The sequence below is a fragment of the Sorex fumeus genome, unplaced genomic scaffold (genome assembly GCF_029834395.1).
Source record: "Sorex fumeus unplaced genomic scaffold, SorFum_2.1 ptg000233l, whole genome shotgun sequence".
Taxonomy (NCBI): domain Eukaryota; kingdom Metazoa; phylum Chordata; class Mammalia; order Eulipotyphla; family Soricidae; genus Sorex; species Sorex fumeus.
In genome coordinates, this window is record NW_026606290.1 from 380,887 (window position 1) to 399,508 (window position 18,622).

At 58.2% G+C, this 18,622-nt stretch overlaps 1 protein-coding gene across 1 annotated transcript in view; it reads right to left on the bottom strand.

Moving 5' to 3' along the window:
• Positions 1 to 5,360: 5,360 nt before the first annotated feature.
• The window catches only part of LAMC3 (laminin subunit gamma 3), a 45,152-nt gene continuing 31,890 nt past the window's right edge, over positions 5,361 to 18,622 (bottom strand). The window contains exons 18-28 of the mRNA XM_056108908.1: positions 17,895 to 18,036; positions 16,923 to 17,128; positions 16,504 to 16,586; positions 15,321 to 15,455; positions 14,472 to 14,616; positions 13,205 to 13,354; positions 11,584 to 11,686; positions 8,186 to 8,385; positions 6,880 to 7,026; positions 6,689 to 6,788; positions 5,361 to 5,644 (exon numbers count right to left, since the gene is read on the bottom strand). Coding sequence (XP_055964883.1) covers positions 5,400 to 5,644; positions 6,689 to 6,788; positions 6,880 to 7,026; positions 8,186 to 8,385; positions 11,584 to 11,686; positions 13,205 to 13,354; positions 14,472 to 14,616; positions 15,321 to 15,455; positions 16,504 to 16,586; positions 16,923 to 17,128; positions 17,895 to 18,036 — 1,656 coding nt within the window. The 3' untranslated portion in view covers positions 5,361 to 5,399. The remainder of the gene's footprint in view (positions 5,645 to 6,688; positions 6,789 to 6,879; positions 7,027 to 8,185; positions 8,386 to 11,583; positions 11,687 to 13,204; positions 13,355 to 14,471; positions 14,617 to 15,320; positions 15,456 to 16,503; positions 16,587 to 16,922; positions 17,129 to 17,894; positions 18,037 to 18,622) is intronic.

The following is an 18,622-nucleotide window of genomic DNA, read 5'->3' on the forward strand; positions in this document are numbered from 1 at the left end:
CCCTGAGCCAGGAGTAACCCTGAGCATCATCAGGTGTGCCCCCTCCCTGGTGATTATATATATCATATGTTATATAAAGTATAATTTTATATTATAAATAAAAAATAATTTTAAAAATTTTTAAATTTAGTTTATAAAATAAAGGCACCAGTTCACAGAGCCATCTCTGAGGTCCCTGGGCTGCAGGATGGGTGGAAGTTTTCTCACGGAGCAGGGGGCACTGCTTGTATTCTCTCTCTCTCTCTCTCTCTCTCTGTTCTTTTGTTTTGGGGCCACATCAGCAGTGCTCAGGGTTACTCCTGCCTCTGCACCGAGGAATCACTCCAAGTGAGCTTGGGGGATCATTTATGGGATGCCAGGATCAAACCTGGGTGGGCCATGTGCAAGGGAAGCACCTTACCAGCGGTACTAACGCTCAGCTGAGCGCTTTTTCTTTTAGGTGCCCATCTCCCACTGGCTTAGGAATGTCTTGGGGTGCTGACCATGACGGTAATAACAATTTTGTGGTATGCAGCACCCAAAAGGAGAGAGAGAACAAAACGGAATGCCCTGCCACAGAGGCAGGGTGGGATTGGGGGATGGGGGGGTGGGAGGGATACTGGGATCACTGGGGGTGGAGAACGGGCATTGGTGGAGGGATAGGTATTCGATCATTGTATAACTGAAACCCAAGCACAATTTGTATTTTTTTTCTTTTTTGGGTCACACCCAGCAACGCACAGGGGTTACTCCTGGTTCATGCACTCAGGTTCAATTACTCCTGGCCGTGCTTGGGGGACCATATGGGATGCTGGGAATCGAACCCGGGTCGGCCGCGAGCAAGGGAAACGCCCTACCCGCTGTGCTATCACTCCAGCCCCCAAGCACAATTTGTAAGTCTACAATTGTACCTCATAATGTTTCACTAATAAAAAATTTTGTGGTACGTAGATAAAAGTATTAGGTATCACCCTGATAATTTTCCTATTTTCTCCAAGATAATGTGATTCTGACTTGAGGACTGCTGTTCCACTGAGATAAGGAATATTTTCAGAGGACCAGAGACATAGTAGAGGGAGTAAAGCACAGAAAACCTAGGTTTGGTGCCCAGCATCTCACAGGGTCCTTTGAGTACCACCAGAAGCGATCTCTGAGTGTAGAGCCAGGAGTCAGCCCTGAGTACCACTGGGTGTGGCCTAACCCTACCCCCTCCATCCACGCATAAACCATCCCCTTAAACACTGTAGCATTTTTTTCCCCACAATCTCTTTTTGTCTTCCTCTCCTTCTCAGAGAATATTTTCTGGCCAATAGTGATTACTTTGTCCTTTTTGTTTTGGTTTGGTTTGGGGCCGCACCCAGCAGTGCTCAGGGCTTACTCCTGGCTCTGCCCTCAGGAATCACTCCCGGCAGTGTTGGGGGACCAGATGAGATGCTGGAGATTGAACCTCGGTCTGCTTTGTGCAAGGCAAACGCCCTCCCCGCTGTACTGGAGCTCCAGTCCCCCATCCCGTCCTTTTAATTTGTTTCATATGTTGGTCAGTTTCCCGCCCTTATATCGCACACATAGTTGAGCTCACCCAGTCCTTGTTTTTTTTTTTCCCCTTACTTTGCTCAGCATAACGCCCCAGAGCTTCTTGCATTTTGCAAAAGACAAAAATTTCTTTTCAATTTTACATCACACTCAGCGATGCTCAGGGGTTCCTCCTGGCTCTGCACTCAGGAATTGCTCGTGGTGGTGCTTGGGGGACCATATGGGATGCTGGGGATCGAACCCAAGTCAGCCAGGTGCAAGGCAAGCGCTCTCCCTGCTGTGCTATGGCTCCGGCCTTTTTTCTAACAAGGGCAGCCTCAGCAGAGCCTGAAGGTTGGAGGATGCTGGGAACCAACCAAGCAGCTCTGGGGGGGGTGGGGGGACAAAAGTGGCCCAAGGACCCACTGGTGGAGGGATGGGTATTTGATCATTGTATAATTGAAACCCAAGCACAAAATTTGTAAGTCTACAACTGTTCATGGTTCATGGTGTCTCACTAATAAAAATTAAAAAATAAAATAAAGATAAAAGGACCAAGGACCAACCCCAGGCCTTCAGCATGCAAGGCATGCACCTCACCCCTCAAGTCCTCACATGCCATCTTTATTAGTAACGACCCAGTACCCCAGGGCACGCGCGCCCATCCTTCCCGTTCCGTCAGCTACTGACAGGCACATGGCTCCTGGTCTTGGCCTCCTAACTCCCGCTCCCTTCAGGGTTGTGGCTAGCACTGTCTGTGGCAACATTCTTGTAGTCTTTGGGGGGGATGAGGGGACACGTCAGGAGGTTCTCAGGGATGACTCCTGGCTCTACACTCAGGAATTCCTCCTGACACTGCTTGGGGGTGGGATGCTGGGGATCAACCCAGGTTGGTTGTGTGCTAGACAAGCACCCTCTCCATTGTCCTATTGCTTCGACCCCAATGTTACTTTTATTTTTTTTAATTTATCCTTTTAAATTTATTTATTGTTTTGCTTTGTGGGTCACACCCAAAAAGGGGGTTACTCCTGACTCTGCACTCAGGGATTACTCCTGGCAGTACTTGGGGGACCATATGGGATGCTGGGGACTTAACCCAGGTCGGCTGCATGCAAGGCAAATGCCCTCCCCGTTGTGCTACGCCTCCGGCCCGTTCTTTAGAGAGATGCTCAGGAGTGGAGAGGCTGCCCCTACACTCACTCCTCCCAGGGTGCCTGCGGCGGAGGGCAAAAGCGGGGAGGAAAGGGACTCAGTGAGGGATTTCGACCCTTGTTGGTGGGAGTTGCTCCATCCAAGTCTGAGTTCTTAGAACAGGGCGGTTCTCTTGTCCCCCTGGTCACACCCCGGCCTGTTGTCCGTTCCTGTCGCAGTCAGCTGTGGACGGGGCAGGGCAGGGCAAGGCAGGCCCACCCACCTCCCATCGCCAGTGGCTGGGCCGCATTGCTCACCAGAGGTTCAGCAGCTGCCACATTCCACCAGCCACTGTGGCCACACCGGGGAGGGAGTGACCCCCGAGTCACGGCAGGCTGAGACCCATGGCTGTGGGCTGGCGAGAGGCGTGTGTCCAGAGCCCAGCAGGGCTGATGCCCAAGCCAGTCGCAGAATGGACTGGGGAGGCAGGGAAGGACCCCCGCAGGCCTGTCGCAGGCATCTAAAGACCCCTCATTGGGGCTGGAGCAATAGCACAGAGGGTAGGGCGTTTGCCTTGCATGCAGCCGACCCGGGTTCAATTCCCAGCATCCCATATGGTCCCCCGAGCACCGCCAGGAGTAATTCCTGAGTGCATAAACCAGGAGTAACTCCTGTGCATCACTGGGTGTGACTCAAAAAGAAAAAAATAATAAAAGACCCCTTATCTCTCCAGCACCCCTAAACTGGACGCTGTCGTATAACAGCCTGCCCTCTGTGTTCCCTCAAATATGTTCCTAGCTACCCTTTGGGAGCTCCTGAGTCATGCCCCCCACCCCAGCTGGCCTCAGTTTCTCCAAGGCAGGGCCCCCCTTCTCGGAATGCTGTCTGTCCTCTGGGTGTGTGCAGCCGTGGACCCCGGAGACCCTCGGTGCTCAGAGCAGGTGGTGTGCAGGGCTGAGGGCTTGATCTAGGGGTTCCTGAGGGGGGGGTCTCCTGGGAAACTGCGATGCCAGCGTGTGTGCCAAACATCTTCCCTGATGGCATGGAACCTTGGGGCCCTGGGGGGGGGTTGGGGGCGGTGGGGCATCCTGGCCCACCAGTGGCGGAGAGATGGGGGGAGAAGGCGCCCAGGGCTGAGCATGTGCTACGCACAGGGGCGCTCTGGGCTCCGGTCCCAGCATCACATTTCCCTGGGCACTGCCAGGTGTAGCCCCCAAGTCAGGGAAACAAAACAAGCAGGAAAAAGGCAGGCAAGGGCAGAGGCGAATCAGAAAGAGGAGCAGGCAATGCTGGGGTCCCCGCTGGTCTCCCGGGCTTGGCGGCCCTCCACATCCCCAGGTCCGAGAGACCCTTTCAACCCTGGCCGCCTCGTGGGTTGCAGCTCCTGAGGGCCCAGAGTTCCACTAAATCATTCACAGGCACGTTCCTGGGCTCCCGGGTATCCAGGGGGACCCCACTTAACCCTGCAGGCTCCAGGCTGCTGGCCCCTCGGACCCAGAACGTCACTTCTGAGTTCATGAATCCTCACCCCTTCTCATGGGTATCCCTCCTCCCCACCCCCCAATCCTGCCTGCATCACTTCTCGCCTCCGTGTCTGCAGTCCAGCACCAAGATCAGCTGCGAGAAGGGTTCAGCCTCTGACTTTGCCCAGTCATCCCCCTGCAGGGGGAGCAGCCGGGACCCTATGGCCCCGACGGTGAGGGTAAGATGTGGGCACCTCTGTGAGCTCAGCCCTGCCCCCTCCCAGCCTCCCCCTCTCCGTCACACACTCCTGGGGGCCGGGGCGAGTGCGTTCTTGGGGTGTGCATGTCTTCAGCCTCACACCGGGGCCCTATGCCAGAGGCTTGGGAGGACAGTGACACACACGTCCACAAGGAAAGGCTCCTTTTATTCACAGGACGCTGAACGGTCCACTTCAGCCTGCCTGTCTCCTGCGGGAGACGCAGAAGCCGCACGGGAGTGGCTGGGCTTCCCGAGGCTCGACCCTCCCAGGGCACAGGGCCTGAGGCCCGCAGGCCCAGATCGGGAAGGAGTGCCAGGCGGAAGTGCCAGGGAGACGAGGGCCTGGCCGCCGGAGGCTTCCCCAGCAGGTCGGACGGGAAGAGCTGCCGGGCCCCACCCGGGGGCCTCCCTGGGGCAGGCGGGGCTGCAAGGCAGGTTCGGGACCTGCCAATCAGTCCCCAGAGTCCGGAGGGTCAGAGAGGGGCATCACCAGGGCCTTCTGAGCACCCCCTGACACGGCTCAGGAAGACAAAAAGGAGACGTGGATGGGGGCAGGAAACTCCCCCTGGGTGTCGGGGCCCAGAGCCCTGGAGAAGGAGGAATTTCACAAGACAGAGTCTATGTGGGCTGCTCTGGGGCCCCAGGAGTCCAGGACCATTTCCAGAAGCTTCCTGGGCCTGCTGGGCCATGGGGGGGGGGGACTGGGGGTGGGGTGCTGCGTTGGCACAGATCAAGGCCAATGCATATCACAGATCTGGGTAACCACCTCCCCTGGCATCTCTGCAGCCGGCACCCCCAGCCGCCCAGGGTCCAAGCTGCCCGCGGGCCCCCCTGCAGAGCATGGCCAGGCCCTCGACGGCGCCACCGGGCATTTCCCCGTGTCCAGCAGGTGTCCGGAACAAGGACCACGCCGGGGGCCACTAGGGCAGCAGGAATCCGGACCGGCCACGCCTTGCCCCGAACACACGCGCGGCTGTGCGCCGGCAGGCTGGTCACGGGGCGCGCAGGTGGCGGTCCTGTGTATGGGCGGGGCTGGGTCAGGGTCCGGAGGTGCCCTAGCGTGGGCAGCCCTCGGGCAGGCTGCGCAGGATGGCCTCCAGGTTGAGCTTGTCCTGGCGGATGGTCGCGAGCTCGCTCTCGAACTGCTGCACCTGCAGCTCCTGCAGTCGGGCCTCCCGCTCCAGCCGCGCCAGCTTCCCCTGCAGTGGCCCTGGCGGGCTCAGCCGCCCCTGCAGCCGCCCCAGGGCCCGCCGCGTCTCTGCCAGCGCCTGGGGCGGGGCCGGGTGCGCGTCCAGGGACCCTGAGGAGGGACGCACATGGCCTCAGGGGGGCGCCCGCGAGCCCCAGCCCCTAGGCACCCGCAGGCCGCTGCAGGAGGGTGGGCGTCACCGCAGGGCCAGGCCTGGGAGCCCCAGCTAGGAGGATTCTCAGGGGGCCAGTGAGGGTCGGCTGGGGGTGGCTGCACGCCCCTCCCATGTGAGCACCCCAGCTGTCAATCCCGGCTTAGATAGCTACTTTATGTTACATAGACTTGTGGGAGGGGGTCGGCTTGTTTGGGGGCCACCACCTGCAGTCCTCAGTGGCTACTCCTGGCTCTGTGCTTGCGGTCACTCCCATGGCCACTGCTCAGGGGACCCTGCAGGCCTGCGCAGCCCACTGGGCCACCCTCCCGGCCGACTTGAAACTTCCTTCTTTTTTGGGGGGAGGGGGGGCACACCTGGCGATGCACAGGAGTTACTCCAGGCTCTGCACTCAGGAATGACTCCTGGCGGGGCTCAGGGGACCCTATGGGATGCTGGGAATCCAACCCGGGTTGGCCGCGTGCAAGGCAAACGCCCTCCCCGCTGTGCTATTGCTCCAGCCCCCTGTCTTGAGACTTCCTGCTGTGAATGAAGAGTGCGTGGCTCGGCTCAGCTCCACGGCTCAGATATGGCGCCCCTCCCGACCCCACTCTGCGCTGGCTGTGGGGGCTTGGTGAAGGCTCTGTTCACCCAAAGTGTCTCCTTGCTGAAGCTCGTCTTAACCCACACCCACTGCACAGAGGCGGGCAGGACTTTCTCAGGTCCCCACTCTGGTGCCCATTCCACAGATGAGGACATTGAGTCCCAGGGAGGCGGACTGATCTCCCCAAGATCAACGATCCAGGAGGGGAAGCATCAGACCTGCATCCTGGCTGGGGGGTGTCTGGTGGGAAAGTCGCCCCCAGCCGTCGAGGCCAACTTGCTCCCAGAGTGGTTGCTCCGAGTTCCCAGGAGGCTGGTGTGGGGGCACCAGGAGGGAGTGGTCCCCAGGAGAGCCCCGGAGTGCTCCCCCAGCCCCGGGGCTGCCTTGCGCATCTGCTTACCCAGCCTGGTCAGCAGCTCGGACAAGGCCTTGATGTCATCCTCCAGCGAGAGCCGGGACTTCCTGATCTGCTGCTCCATCTCCCCTAGGCTGGAGGCCACCTGGCGGAATGGGGGGGCGGAGGGCATGCTTACGGCGGCTGCAGGCTGGCTCCCTTCACCAGGATGTGAGGGCGGGGCTGGGCACACCTACCTTGCCCACTTCCTCCAGCTCCTGTCTGCGTACGTCCACGGTGAGCGTCTGCCGGGTGGCCCGTCGGAACAGGGCCTGTGCCTGGCCGGAGAGCCGGCCCGCCCGTCGGAGCTCCTGCCGGCCCTTCCTCAGTGAGGACTTGGCGAGCTGAGGCGGGGTGGCAGCCGGTTGGTAAAGCTTAGTAGTGTGGTTTCATGGATTCCTCAGCCCCTTATCCAGCCAACCAGATACCCATCTGTCCCTCTGTCCATCTGTCCATCATTCAGACTGTCTGTCCATCCAGCCGTCTATCTGTTCATCCATCTTCCCTCTACTCATTAGTCTCTCCATCTGTTCATCCATCCATCCATTGGTCTGTCTATGCATCTGGCTTCCTCTCATCCATCCACCCATTGGTCTGTCTGTCCATTATCCATCCATCTACGCACCCATGCAGTGATATAGTGATATCCATATATCCATCCATCCATCCATCCATCCATCTGTTCATTCATCCACCCGTCCATCCATCCACCTATCCATCTAGCCGGCATGCACCCATCTATTATGCACCCAACAAGTAGCTGGTGGATCCAGGCTGGGTGCCCAGCATAGTGGTGACTGCTGGCCAGTGGCCCTTTCCCCCAGAGGAGAAATCCACAGGCAAACAAAAGCTTGGTGAGGGAGCAGAGCCAAGCGGAACCCAAGTGCCAGGACCGGAAATCGAATCTGAGGATGCCTCCTCCCAATCCAACATGCTGTGCAAGCGGCTCAGAGTTTACTCACAGCTGAGCAGCGTAGTTGGTGAGTGCTGGGGCTTCTCCAACAACGAGAATACCCCCAGCGCCCCCCCCCCCCAAATAGCCTAGAAGCTTAGGGAGTAAAACAAAACATTGTGGGGCCGGAACGATAGTACAGAGGGTTTTTGCCTTGCATGTGTCCAACCCAGGTTCAATCCCTGGCATCCCATATGGTCCCTTGAGCATCGCCAGGAGTAATTCCTGAGCGCAGCCAGGAGTAAGCCCTGACCACTGCTGGGTGTGACCCAACAAGTCAAAAAGAAAAAATAAAAAATAGACTGGGTGTGAGTCTTAGCTCTAGGAGGTAAGTGAGTGGGCCAGGCTGGGCCTCAGGAGCCCCGTGTCCATTTCAGGAGGGACCAGCCGGCTCATGCACGGGGATCGGCTGGCCAGTGCTGAGTTTTTGGCAGTGACCCCAACATGGGGTGAGTTCTAGGGAACACAGCGGACCTCTAAAGGAGTGGCTCTTAGGAGCACACCTCAGACCCCGAAGTCCATGCGACTGTGATCACGTATGTGCCACTCACCCTGGAACTGTCCTTGGCCAACTGTTCGGCTTCCCTGCCCTTCTTCTGGGCCGTCGCGGAGACAGATGCTGCATTTCCCAGCATCCTCTCTGCCTGCTTGATCTTCTTCGTCGAGTCAGCCAGGAGCCTGTACTGAACCACGCCAGCCTGCCCCCTCAGCACCGCCAGGTCCTGGGGTCTGGGAAAGTGCAGCTTCATCCCTGCAAACCAGCCGAGGCTGCGTCAGGAGGGTTGTGCTCTGGCCACGGGTCTGCGCAGCCCTCCGCCCTTAGACTGTGTGACGGGACACTTTGTGGAGTCCCCAAATCACAAGGTGGGGATGGAGGCCAGAGACTACCAAGCTCCCCTGCACCCCAGAAGGTCCCCTGAGCCCTGCTGGCAGTAATCCCTGAGCACAGAATCAGGAGGAAGCCCTGAGCACTGCCAGATGTGGCCTGAAAAAGATTTAAAGAAAAAGGGCCCGAGCAATTATACAGTGGGTAGGGTGTTTGCTTTGCACAAGGCCGACCTGGGTTCAATCCCCAGCATCCCATATGGTCCCCTGAGCACCGCCAGGAGTAATTCCTGAGTGCAGGAATAATCCCTGAGCATCGCCGGGTATGACTCAAAAAGCCAAAAAAAAAAAAAAATCCAAAAAAGGGAAACAGTCACATAAGTAAAGTTTAATCATCTGCTCAGTGACCTGCCTGCCTCTGCAAAGAAGCAGGTGACGTTCTCTTTCCCTGCAGACACAGTCACAGGGAAGTTGATCCTAGCTACACTGGCTTCAGCCAACAATGTCGCGTTAGCTTTTTTTCTTAGCAGTGCCGAGATTAAGCTTGGGGCCTGTACACGCTAGATATATGCTCTCCAAACTCAGATTTTTTTTAAATAAAATTTTCTAGTTTCAGAGACATAGTGTTACATAATTGTTTTAAGAAGCTACCCCAGGTGTTAGATATGCTTTGTTTCAAGTATTAAAAATAAAAAACAGGGGCAGGAGAGATAGCACAGCAGGTAAGGCGTTTGCCTTGCACGCAGCCAACCCGGGTTTGATTCCCAGCATCCCATATGGTCCCCTGAGCACCACCAGAAGTAATTCCTGAGTGTAGAGCCAGGAGTAACCCCTGTGCATCGCCGGGTGTGACCCAAAAAGCAAAAAAAAAAAAAAGGTATTATTAACCAGATATTTCCTGATAAGGGATATGGTTCAGGAATATTTGTTTCATATCTATAAGGCCCCAGGTTCAATGCTTGCACTTCACAACAAAACAACTATCACCATCACCCCGTTGTTTATCAATTTGCTTGAGCGGGCACCAACAACGTCTCCATTCATCCCTGTCACGTGCTAGTGTAGCCCGATGGTATATTAGGGGCTCTTCCAGGATCAGGGGAATGAGGACCATTATTGTTACTGTTTTTGGCATCTCGAGTACGCCACAGGTAGCTTTCCAGGCTCTGCCGTGTGGGCGGGATACTCTCGGTAGCTTGCCGGGCTCTCCAAGAGGGATGGAGGCTTTTGGGGCAACCTTTAATCACTTTTACAGGTGTTCCCAGTCAGGCATTTATGCAGGCAGGGGACTTTTGGTAGCCTGCTGGGTTCTCTGAGAGTGAGAACTAAGACAATAAGAGATCGGAATAGAACAAGTGGAACAAATTTGTTCTACAAAAATAGAACAAATTTCTTCACACTAGGACGGGCCTCACGCATGAAGGAACCAGCCGGCAGAGGAACCCAGGTGTGCGGGACCGGGGCTGAGATCTCCAAGCCTGCTTGGTTCGGGACTGGGCCTCCTCCACCCAGATCCCCCATCTTCCAGTAGCTAGACAGTTACACCCACCAACTGCCGTGTAACTCCATCATTGGCCAAGATCCCGAGACTATAAAACCAAGCTCCCGGTAGAGAACAATGCAGAGTCTCCTGCCCCCGTGCCTGGCTGTCCTCACCAGGGCCCCTTGGAGGGTGGCGCATTGAATTTCCCTCTCCACCATGAGCAGAGCCCCAGCAGCTGAAGACCTCCTGGGACCCAGCCACAGCCATGCTGAGACCACTCTCCACACACTAGGACAGGCCTCATGCATGAAAGAACCAGAACAAAACAACACCTAACAATAACCCCCAAGATTTTTTTTCTGTTGTCTGTGTTTTTTGTTTTTCTGGAGGTAGGGTCACTTCCAGTGGTGCTCAGGACTTGTGCTCAGGGATCACTCCTGGTGATGCTCAGGGCTGACTCCTGGCTCTGTGCTTGGGATCAATCCTGGCGGTCGGTCCAAGGACCCTCTGTGGTGGCAGGGATCAGTCTAGGGTTGGCCACATGCATGGCAAACGCAATAACCCCTGGACCATCTCTTCAACCCCATATTGATATTTATTAAAGATCTGAGGAATCCTGTTTCTACAGAGTATTGTTAAATGCTAGGGCAAAATATCAGTTAAGTCCAAATAGACAATTTCTTTTCTTTCCTTTTTTTTGGGAGGAGGGGGCTGTAGTTTGGGCCACACCTGGTGGTGCCCAGGGTTTACTCCTGGCTCTGCACTCAGAGGTCACTCCTGGTGGACTTGGGGAACCATAGATGGGGTGGCAAGGATTGAACCCAGATCGGCCGTGTGCAAGGCAAACACCCTCCCCTGCCCAGCAGTGCTGCCTCCTGCCTGAGCACTGACCACCCAGCCTAGTCAGCCAAGAACACTAGGCGTGGCCTTGGGGCTCTGAGCACTGTTGGGGAGTCCCCCATTAAAACATTTATGCTTTTTTTTTGGTCACACCCAGCGATCAACAGGGGTTACTCCTGGCTCTGTACTTAGGAATCACTCCTGGAAGTGCTTGGAGGACCACATGGGATGCTGGGGATCGAACCCAGGTTGGTCACATGAAAGGCAAACCTGCCCTACCTGCCATACTATACCTCCAGCCCCCCAAAACATTTATGCGTTTTTGCTTAAAATGTTGGGGTCACACCCTGCAGTGCTCCAGGTGTACTCCTGACTCAGGGGTCACTCCTGGAAGGATTCCCGGGCAACATGGGGTGTGGGGAATGGAATACTGGGTTGAACGTATTCTAAGCAATCACTGAACCCACTATTCTGTCTTTCAAGCCTGTAAATTTTTTTAAGTAATTAAGGGGAAAAAAAAGACAACTGGACAGGAATCATCCACCCCTTCTGCAGAGAACAAGGACTCCCCCGCTGGGCAGGGCCATGGAATCTGCGCCAGAGTTCATGGCCACTGGCCTCAGTCCCTGCACATGGCCACAGGACAGCTGGCCACCTGGGCAGGCCCCATGGAGCGGATATGAGTCCCAGGAGGCAGAGGGATGATCTTATGGCTCCTGCCCACGAGCCTGGACCTGTCCCTGCCCTGCTAAGCAGGAGTCCAGGCCGCTTGGGCACTGGGCACCACGGGGTCACACTTACCTTCCAGGTCAGCCTGCAGGGTCTTGGCGCCTGTCACAGTCAGTGTGGCAACCTGGACAGATGAGGAAGCCCAGGCCAGGGCAGCTCTGGCCTCCTGGTACAGCTGGGGAGAGGAGAGGGGGCCCGTGAGGGTCCTGCCCATCAAGCCCCCATCAGTCTCCAGCACTGGCAGCTAATTCTGTTGCCGGGAGCACTTTGCCAGGAGCACCTGGCCTGCAGGAGTATCTGTCCCCTAGAGGAAGCATGAGGGAAAGCAGGAGCACAGGAACCTCCGCGGGGGGAGTCCTGGGCAGAGCATGGCTGGAGGCTGCCGACCTGTGAGCCTGCGGGGTCCTCTGGGCAAAGAGCTTCCCTAGGATGCCACAGAACAAGGCTGGAAAGGGCCCACGAGAGGCTCAGCCTCAAGGGAGACTTGCCCAGCCTTGGAGAGAGGGGGTAGCGCTGGTCTGGGTTACACTGTAGATGAACCCCCCAAAGCTGGGTGTTAAGAGACCAGCCAGCCACAATAGACTAAGCAGGGCCTGAGAGATAGGACGGCAGGGAGGGCACTCGCCTTGCACTCAGCCAACCTGGGTTTGATCCTCAGCACCCCATATATTGCCCCAAGCCCGCCAAGAGCCATCCCTGAGCAATGAGTCGCTGTGTTATTGCTCTGGTCCAATTAAGCTTTTTGGGTCACACCCGGCAATGCACAGGGGTTACTCCTGGCTCTTCACTCAGGAATTACTCCTGGCAGTGCTCAGAGGACCATATGGGATGCTGGGAATCGAACCTGGGCCAGCCACCGGCAAGGCAAACGCCCTATCTGCTGTGCTCCAGCCCTGAATGAAGCATTTTTAAAAATAAGTTAATAAGTTGCAAACTACTGAGGTCAGCTAAATTCACTCTGATTCTTGCCCGCATACTGAGCGCTCATCGCCTCTGGATCACACATACCCAACAGGCTAGTTGAGGGCTGGAGCAATAGTACGGAGGGGAGGGCATCTGCCTTGCATGTAGCTGACCCAGGCTCAATTTCCTGGCATCCCATATGGTTCCCCGAGCACCGTCAGGAGTGATTCCTGAGTGCAGAGCCAGGAGGAACCCCTGAGCACCGCCAGGTGTGACTCAAAAAGCCAAAACCAAACCAAACCAACCAACAAAAACCACACTGATTGAGTCTGGCAAACTCCCCGTGGCGTACCCAATATGCCAAATACCAGTAACAATGATGGGTCTCATTCTCCTAAAGAGCCTTGAATATAATCTCAGGGCTAGGATGAAGGAGACGTTACTGGGGCCTGCTTGAGGCAATGGACGAATAACAGGATGGTCGTGATTCATGATTCGTGATTGAGCAGGAGGAGCACTGAGAGGCCTCCGAGCGAGGGAGGGGGTGAAGGAGCCCAGGAAGGAGCAAGCCCCTCCCCACGTAAAGGAAGCCCGCACAAGGGAGGGAGCACGGCCTTGGGTCCTGCCAGTCTGTCTGTCTGTCTGACTCGCTAGCTGTGGGTCTTGCCTGCTGGCATGGCCCTCCTCCTCCTCCTGCTGACTCTGAGCTTTGGGGGAGTTTGGGGAGGACTTCCGGTCTCTGCCCCTCCAGCCCCGCCCCTCCCACACCGGCCCCGTTCCCAGAGCCCACCTGTGTGAGAGGCTCCGTCTGGTTCAGCGTGGCCTGGGCAGCAGCTTGGGCAGCCTGGACCGCCTCGGAGGCTACGGGTCCTCTCCAGGAGACCATCTCCTCCAGGGTCTGCGCCTTCTGTTTCAGGTCCCTGGCCTCGGAACTCTCAGCCTGCAGGGACACAGGGGTGCTCAGGCAGGGGCCAGCACCCAAGGACAGCAGGGGAGAGTGCACACAGACCATGGACACCGAGAGACTGGGCAGAAGCCAGGTCAGACCCCACCTGTCTTGAAGTGGGGCCTCAGCCCCTCCACACCCCTCCACAATCCCCCTGGCTTGCCTTCCCTTAGAGGGTCTCCTTGGATTCTGAGTTTAGAATTCTGTAGATGCAGCACTGGGCAGCACTCAGGGGCACAAGCTCCTGGGCCCACGCAGGGACCTCATGCTCCCAGAGAGCAGCCTGCGGGGAGTCAACCCTTTGACTGGCACATCTGCATAAGATTCATCTTTATTCTTTTTTATTTTGGGGTCTCACGCAGCGATGCTCAGGGGTTACTTCAGCTCTGCACTCGGGAATTATTCCTGGCAGTGTTTGGGGGACCATATGGGCTGCCGGGGATCGAACCCGTATCAGTCACCTGCGAGGCAAGCGCCTTACCCTCTGGACTATCTCTCTGGCCCGAGTCATCTTTTAAAGCTCAGCTAGTGAGAAGGCCCGGTGGCGCCAGTGGTCCCAGTGGTGGTGAGTGCAGACTCGCACAGGGGGGTGAGGCCCCCTTAAGCCTCCTTCACTGCCCTAAGAGGCACAGCTCCTTCCGGTCTGCAACTGATTGAGGCGCCCAGTGGACAAGTCCTTGGCCATGGCCATGGAGTGGCGGGGCTGGGATCTGACCCCAAGGCTGCCCAGGCCACTGCTAATGCCACAGCAGTACAGTGGACACGCTGGCCTGAGTCCGTTCAACCCACAGAGGCTGGCCACTGCCAAGCCTGGGGATGGATGACTGATTTGGGGGGATTGAGGGGCTCCCAAGTAGTGCTCAGGGGGCCTAGGGCCACTCCCAGTGATATGGTCTGTAGGGCTGGCCTGTTTAGTGCAGGTGTCAGAGATCAGCCAGAGACCCACTTGGGGCCTGGGGCCTTGGACACACCTGACAGTGCGTGGGGACCAAATTTGCGTCTGTGAAGAGGAAGGCCTGCACGCCCAACCCCTACAATATCTCCCCAATCCCTGGAGAGCACACGGGAACCAGCCCCAGATCCCGCCCTGCCCAGGGGAAGCCCAGCTGACCAGTGCCTTGGCGGCCAGCGAGGCCGGGCGCAGGGCTGCGTCCACGTCCATCTGCTGCACGGCGACCAGCACGCTCTTAGCTTCGGGAAGCGCCTGAGTCAGGGCCCTGTCCAGCGCCCTCTGGGCCACCTGCACCTCCTGGTACCTGTGAGCATACAGAGCCCATGTGGATCTCAGGGGCGGGTGCGGGGCCTTTCTTCCCCGTCGCTGGCCCCGTGCCCCTTGGAGAAGCCCCACAGCAGCCCTGATGTTGGAGCCGGCTCCACTCAGCTGCCCGGAGCCCAGGGCTGGTTTGGAAAGTGGCCACCCGGGGTTGGGGGCGAACGGAAGCGGTGGTGACGCCCTTCGTGCTGGGCCCCTCCGGAATCAGAGGCTACATATGTCTAGCTGCTCAGGGGGACTGGGGACCTGGCTAAAACCTGGAGTCAGGGATGCCCTGTGGCCATGCCCTCGGGCGACCCTGGCCACGTGATTCCCACCTCTAAGTGGAGACCACTGAGCTACCGGGCCAGAAGGCTACACCAACCAACGCAACCACCTCCTGCAACCACCTCCCGAAGGCCCGCCCGAAACTGGGCACGTGACCTCACCTCAGCACATGATTGGCCCATGGCCACTGACCTGAGCCAATCAGATTCACTTAGGAAATAAACTTGGTAGCTTGCAAGATCTGGGACACCCGTGGCCCCGTGGAAGGAGCTGGGTGCAAGGCTGAGACTACGAAACCCCTCCCCGCCCTCCGTGCCTATGTTTCTGCAACTCACCAGACACCCCGACCCACCGCCAAAGGCCATCCGGCCTGGGGGAAGGGCGCTGCCCTGTTCCCCTCCCTACAGCTGAGGGCCTCACCTGTCCTCCAGCTGCGGCCGCGGGCCCCCCGCCGCTCTGCCCTCCACCAGACTCTGGAGAAGCCTTTGGCTGGTGTGGGAGGCCAGCAGGGCCCTCTGAGCTGTGTTCTCGATCTTGATGGCCAGCTCCCTGTGGCTGCAAAAGAGTGCCCGGGGCATCAACCCCCTCTGCCCACAGGCTGCACCGACCACCACCTGGGGCTCCAGGTACGCCCACCACCGCGGTCCATCTCCCTCTGCCTGCTACGTGGACGGTCTGATGCCGAGGACGGCCCTCCCCTCGCCCCGACGGTGTCTGTGAAACAGTCTCTGCTGGGGGCAAGCCACAGTTCATCAGGTCTGGCACTGTGTCTGGCACTCTCGGCTCTCAACCAGGTGGTCACGCCAGTGAAGACATGGGCCCGAGACAGCCTGGGCTTACACCCTGGGCCTGGCACTCTCCAGCTGTGTGTCCCTGAACAAGTCACTCCACTTCTCTGGGTCTGTTTTCTTTTTTTCTTTTTGGGTCACACCCGGCAATGCACTGGGGTTACTGCTGGCTCTGCGCTCAGGAATTACTCCTGGCAGTGCTCAGGGGACCATATGGGATGCTGGGAATAAAACCCGTGTTGGTTGCTTGCAAGGCAAACACCCTACCCACTGTGCTATCGCTCCAGCCCCTTCCAGTCCCTCTAGGTCTGTTTTCTGATCTGTGAAATGGGCTGGGGGCTGGAGTCCCTGGAGGAAGATCTCAAGTGGAGAACTGTGGCTGAGCTGGGGCCTGGAGAATCTTAAGCATTTTCCTTTTGTTCTTTTTCTTTTTGGCTTTTGGGTGACACCCAGCAATGTCCAGGAATCACTCCTGGCGGTGCTCAGGGGACCATATGGGATGCTGGGGATCAAACCCGGGTTGGCTGCGTGCAAGGCAAATGCCCTCCCCGCTGTACTACAGTTCTGGTTCCAAGAAATCTCTGCTTGTGAAAACTGAGAGGTTAAGGTGTTTGCCCTCCGTGCTACTGATCCTAGTTGTCCCCAGCACCATGGGAGGTCCCCGAGCACTGCCAGGAGTGAATCCCAGCACCAGTACTGAGTGCTGCCCCAAAACAAGAGAAAACATCCAAGCAGTGGAACCTGCGGATGCGTCCACTGAGACAAGCTTCCTTTCCCGACTGCGCGGACGGGACACCCACCCTCCCGACGCTCACCTCTTGCCCAGGGCACCAGCTTCCATGGCCAGCTGGGTCCAGTTGTTGAGCTGACTGGGTGCTTCCACTCTCAGAGGAATCCCCTTTAGCGAGACAAGGAAAAGGAGTGAGGGAGGGCGAGGGCAAGGGCCCACAGAGTCACACGGGACTCCTCAAACCGTGAGTGGCAGTCCTGGTGGGCGGGGCGTCCGCGGTGGCCACGCCCACTTCCAGGATGGGGTTCTCTTAATGGGTGGAGCTGCACTCCGAACCAGGGCACAGGCCTGGTGTGGGTCCTTCCCCTCCTCCTCCGCACCCCCCCCCCACATTGAGATGAGGAAACCCAGGCTCCCAAGAGGAGAGACATGCAGACTCCCCGCCCCAGACCACAGCACTGAGTAGGGGCTCAGTCGGGAGGGCTGCCCCTTCCCCCCGCCCACCAGAGTTCTGAGCACAGAGGCGGTGTGCAGAATCTCCTCTTCTGTGGACTCCAGCGTGGCCTCCACCTCCGCCAGCTGCCTGCAGGTCTTCTGGGCCCCAACCTGGGCACAGTTGGTCGCCCCGTTCAGTCCCCTCAGCTGCTGCTGGATGGCCGTCACTGCGGCTTCCAGTCTGATCACCTGCTCCAGAAAGGCTTTCTGGACCTCTGCAAAAAAAAAAAACCACCATAGTCCTGGGGTCACACTGTCACTCTCGTGTCCCTCCCCCCATTTCCCAGTACTGCTAACCTCCATCTCCAATCCCCAATCATCTGTCTGTTCAAGCCAAAGGGAGCACCTCCCCATTTCACAGATGCAAAGACTGAGGCCCAGAGAAAGCAAATCCTGAATGGAAGCCCCCATACTCTCCTCTCCCTTCCCCACCCCAGCCAGGAGCCAGTCGCAGCCGCCTCTGGACCCAGAGTGAGAAAGCGCTGGGTCCAGCTTCCTCCTCCCACTCTGACACTCCCTGCTCTGGTGCCCACAGAGGTGCTTGGCTGGCCACTGAGCAGCAGCACCTGGCCGCTGGTCTTCTCGAGACCAGTCAAGCTAAGAGGCACTCCGTCACCCTGGCTGCTGAAGGGACGTGGGCTCTGAGACATGCCCTTTGATATGGTCCCCAACTAGCTGTCAGTGTTGGGCCAGGCTCCAACTGGCCGAGCCCAGGGGCTCTCCGCACATGCGCCTCCTTCCCTATGCCGGGACAGCAGGGCGTGGATTCAGCACCACGGACAGAGCCAGCCAGGCGCAGCACCGGGTGGGGTGGGGGACACTGCCGGGCCCCACTGCTCTGGGTGGGCAGCTGTGGGTCCCATGGAGCGCGGGGGCTGCGTCCAGCATCTCTTCCCCAAGCCCTAAAGCCACCCTGCGACCCCAGCCAAGGCAGGTCCATGCCCTTCGGCCCTGCCCTGGCCTCCCGGTCTCCCACCGCACCTTGGGGCAGGAGGTAGCCAAGGAAGGCGTCACCCTGCGGGTCATCTCCGTACAGGACGTCCAGGGGTCCCCAGGGCCTGCTGCAGCTGGAGCCCTGCAGCCAGCTCTCCATCAGGGCCAGCCTGGCCTTCAGCCTGTCGGCCTGGACAGAGGGAAGCGTGGTGAGGCCACGGGCCTGGCCTGCTCCCGGAGGCTCTTTCTCAGCACAGCACCCGGAAGCCTGGAAGAGACCCCCCAGCCCCCTCACGCCCCTGGCTTCCACCCTCAGCAAGCAGCAGTTGGCGGGCACACTGCCATGTCCTTCGCGGGCGGGCTGGGATGACCAGCGGGCCGCACAGCCAGGACTCAGCCGGAGCAGGCAGGCACGGACACCCTCAGCTGCCCAGGGCTTAAAATTTTTATTAACTATTTCTTGGGGGTCACACCCAAGGGTCTATTCCTGACTCTGTGCTCAGGAGTGACCCCTGGCGGTGCTCAGGGGGGCCACAGGAGGCGCCAGGGAATTGAACCCGGGTCTAGCCACCGCAGCTGTAGGCAAGGCCAGACAGAGCCTCTCCTCATGCCCTCGGGTCCCCACCCTGAGAAGCAGAGAGTACATGGAGAGCGCGTGTGCGCAGCCTGGCGTGAGAGACCGCCAGCCACATGCGGGCTCACGGGCACCTCGGAATCGCCCACCACAGGGGCAACCCAGCCTACACCCACCTCAATTCCCGAGTCCGGGAGGCTGA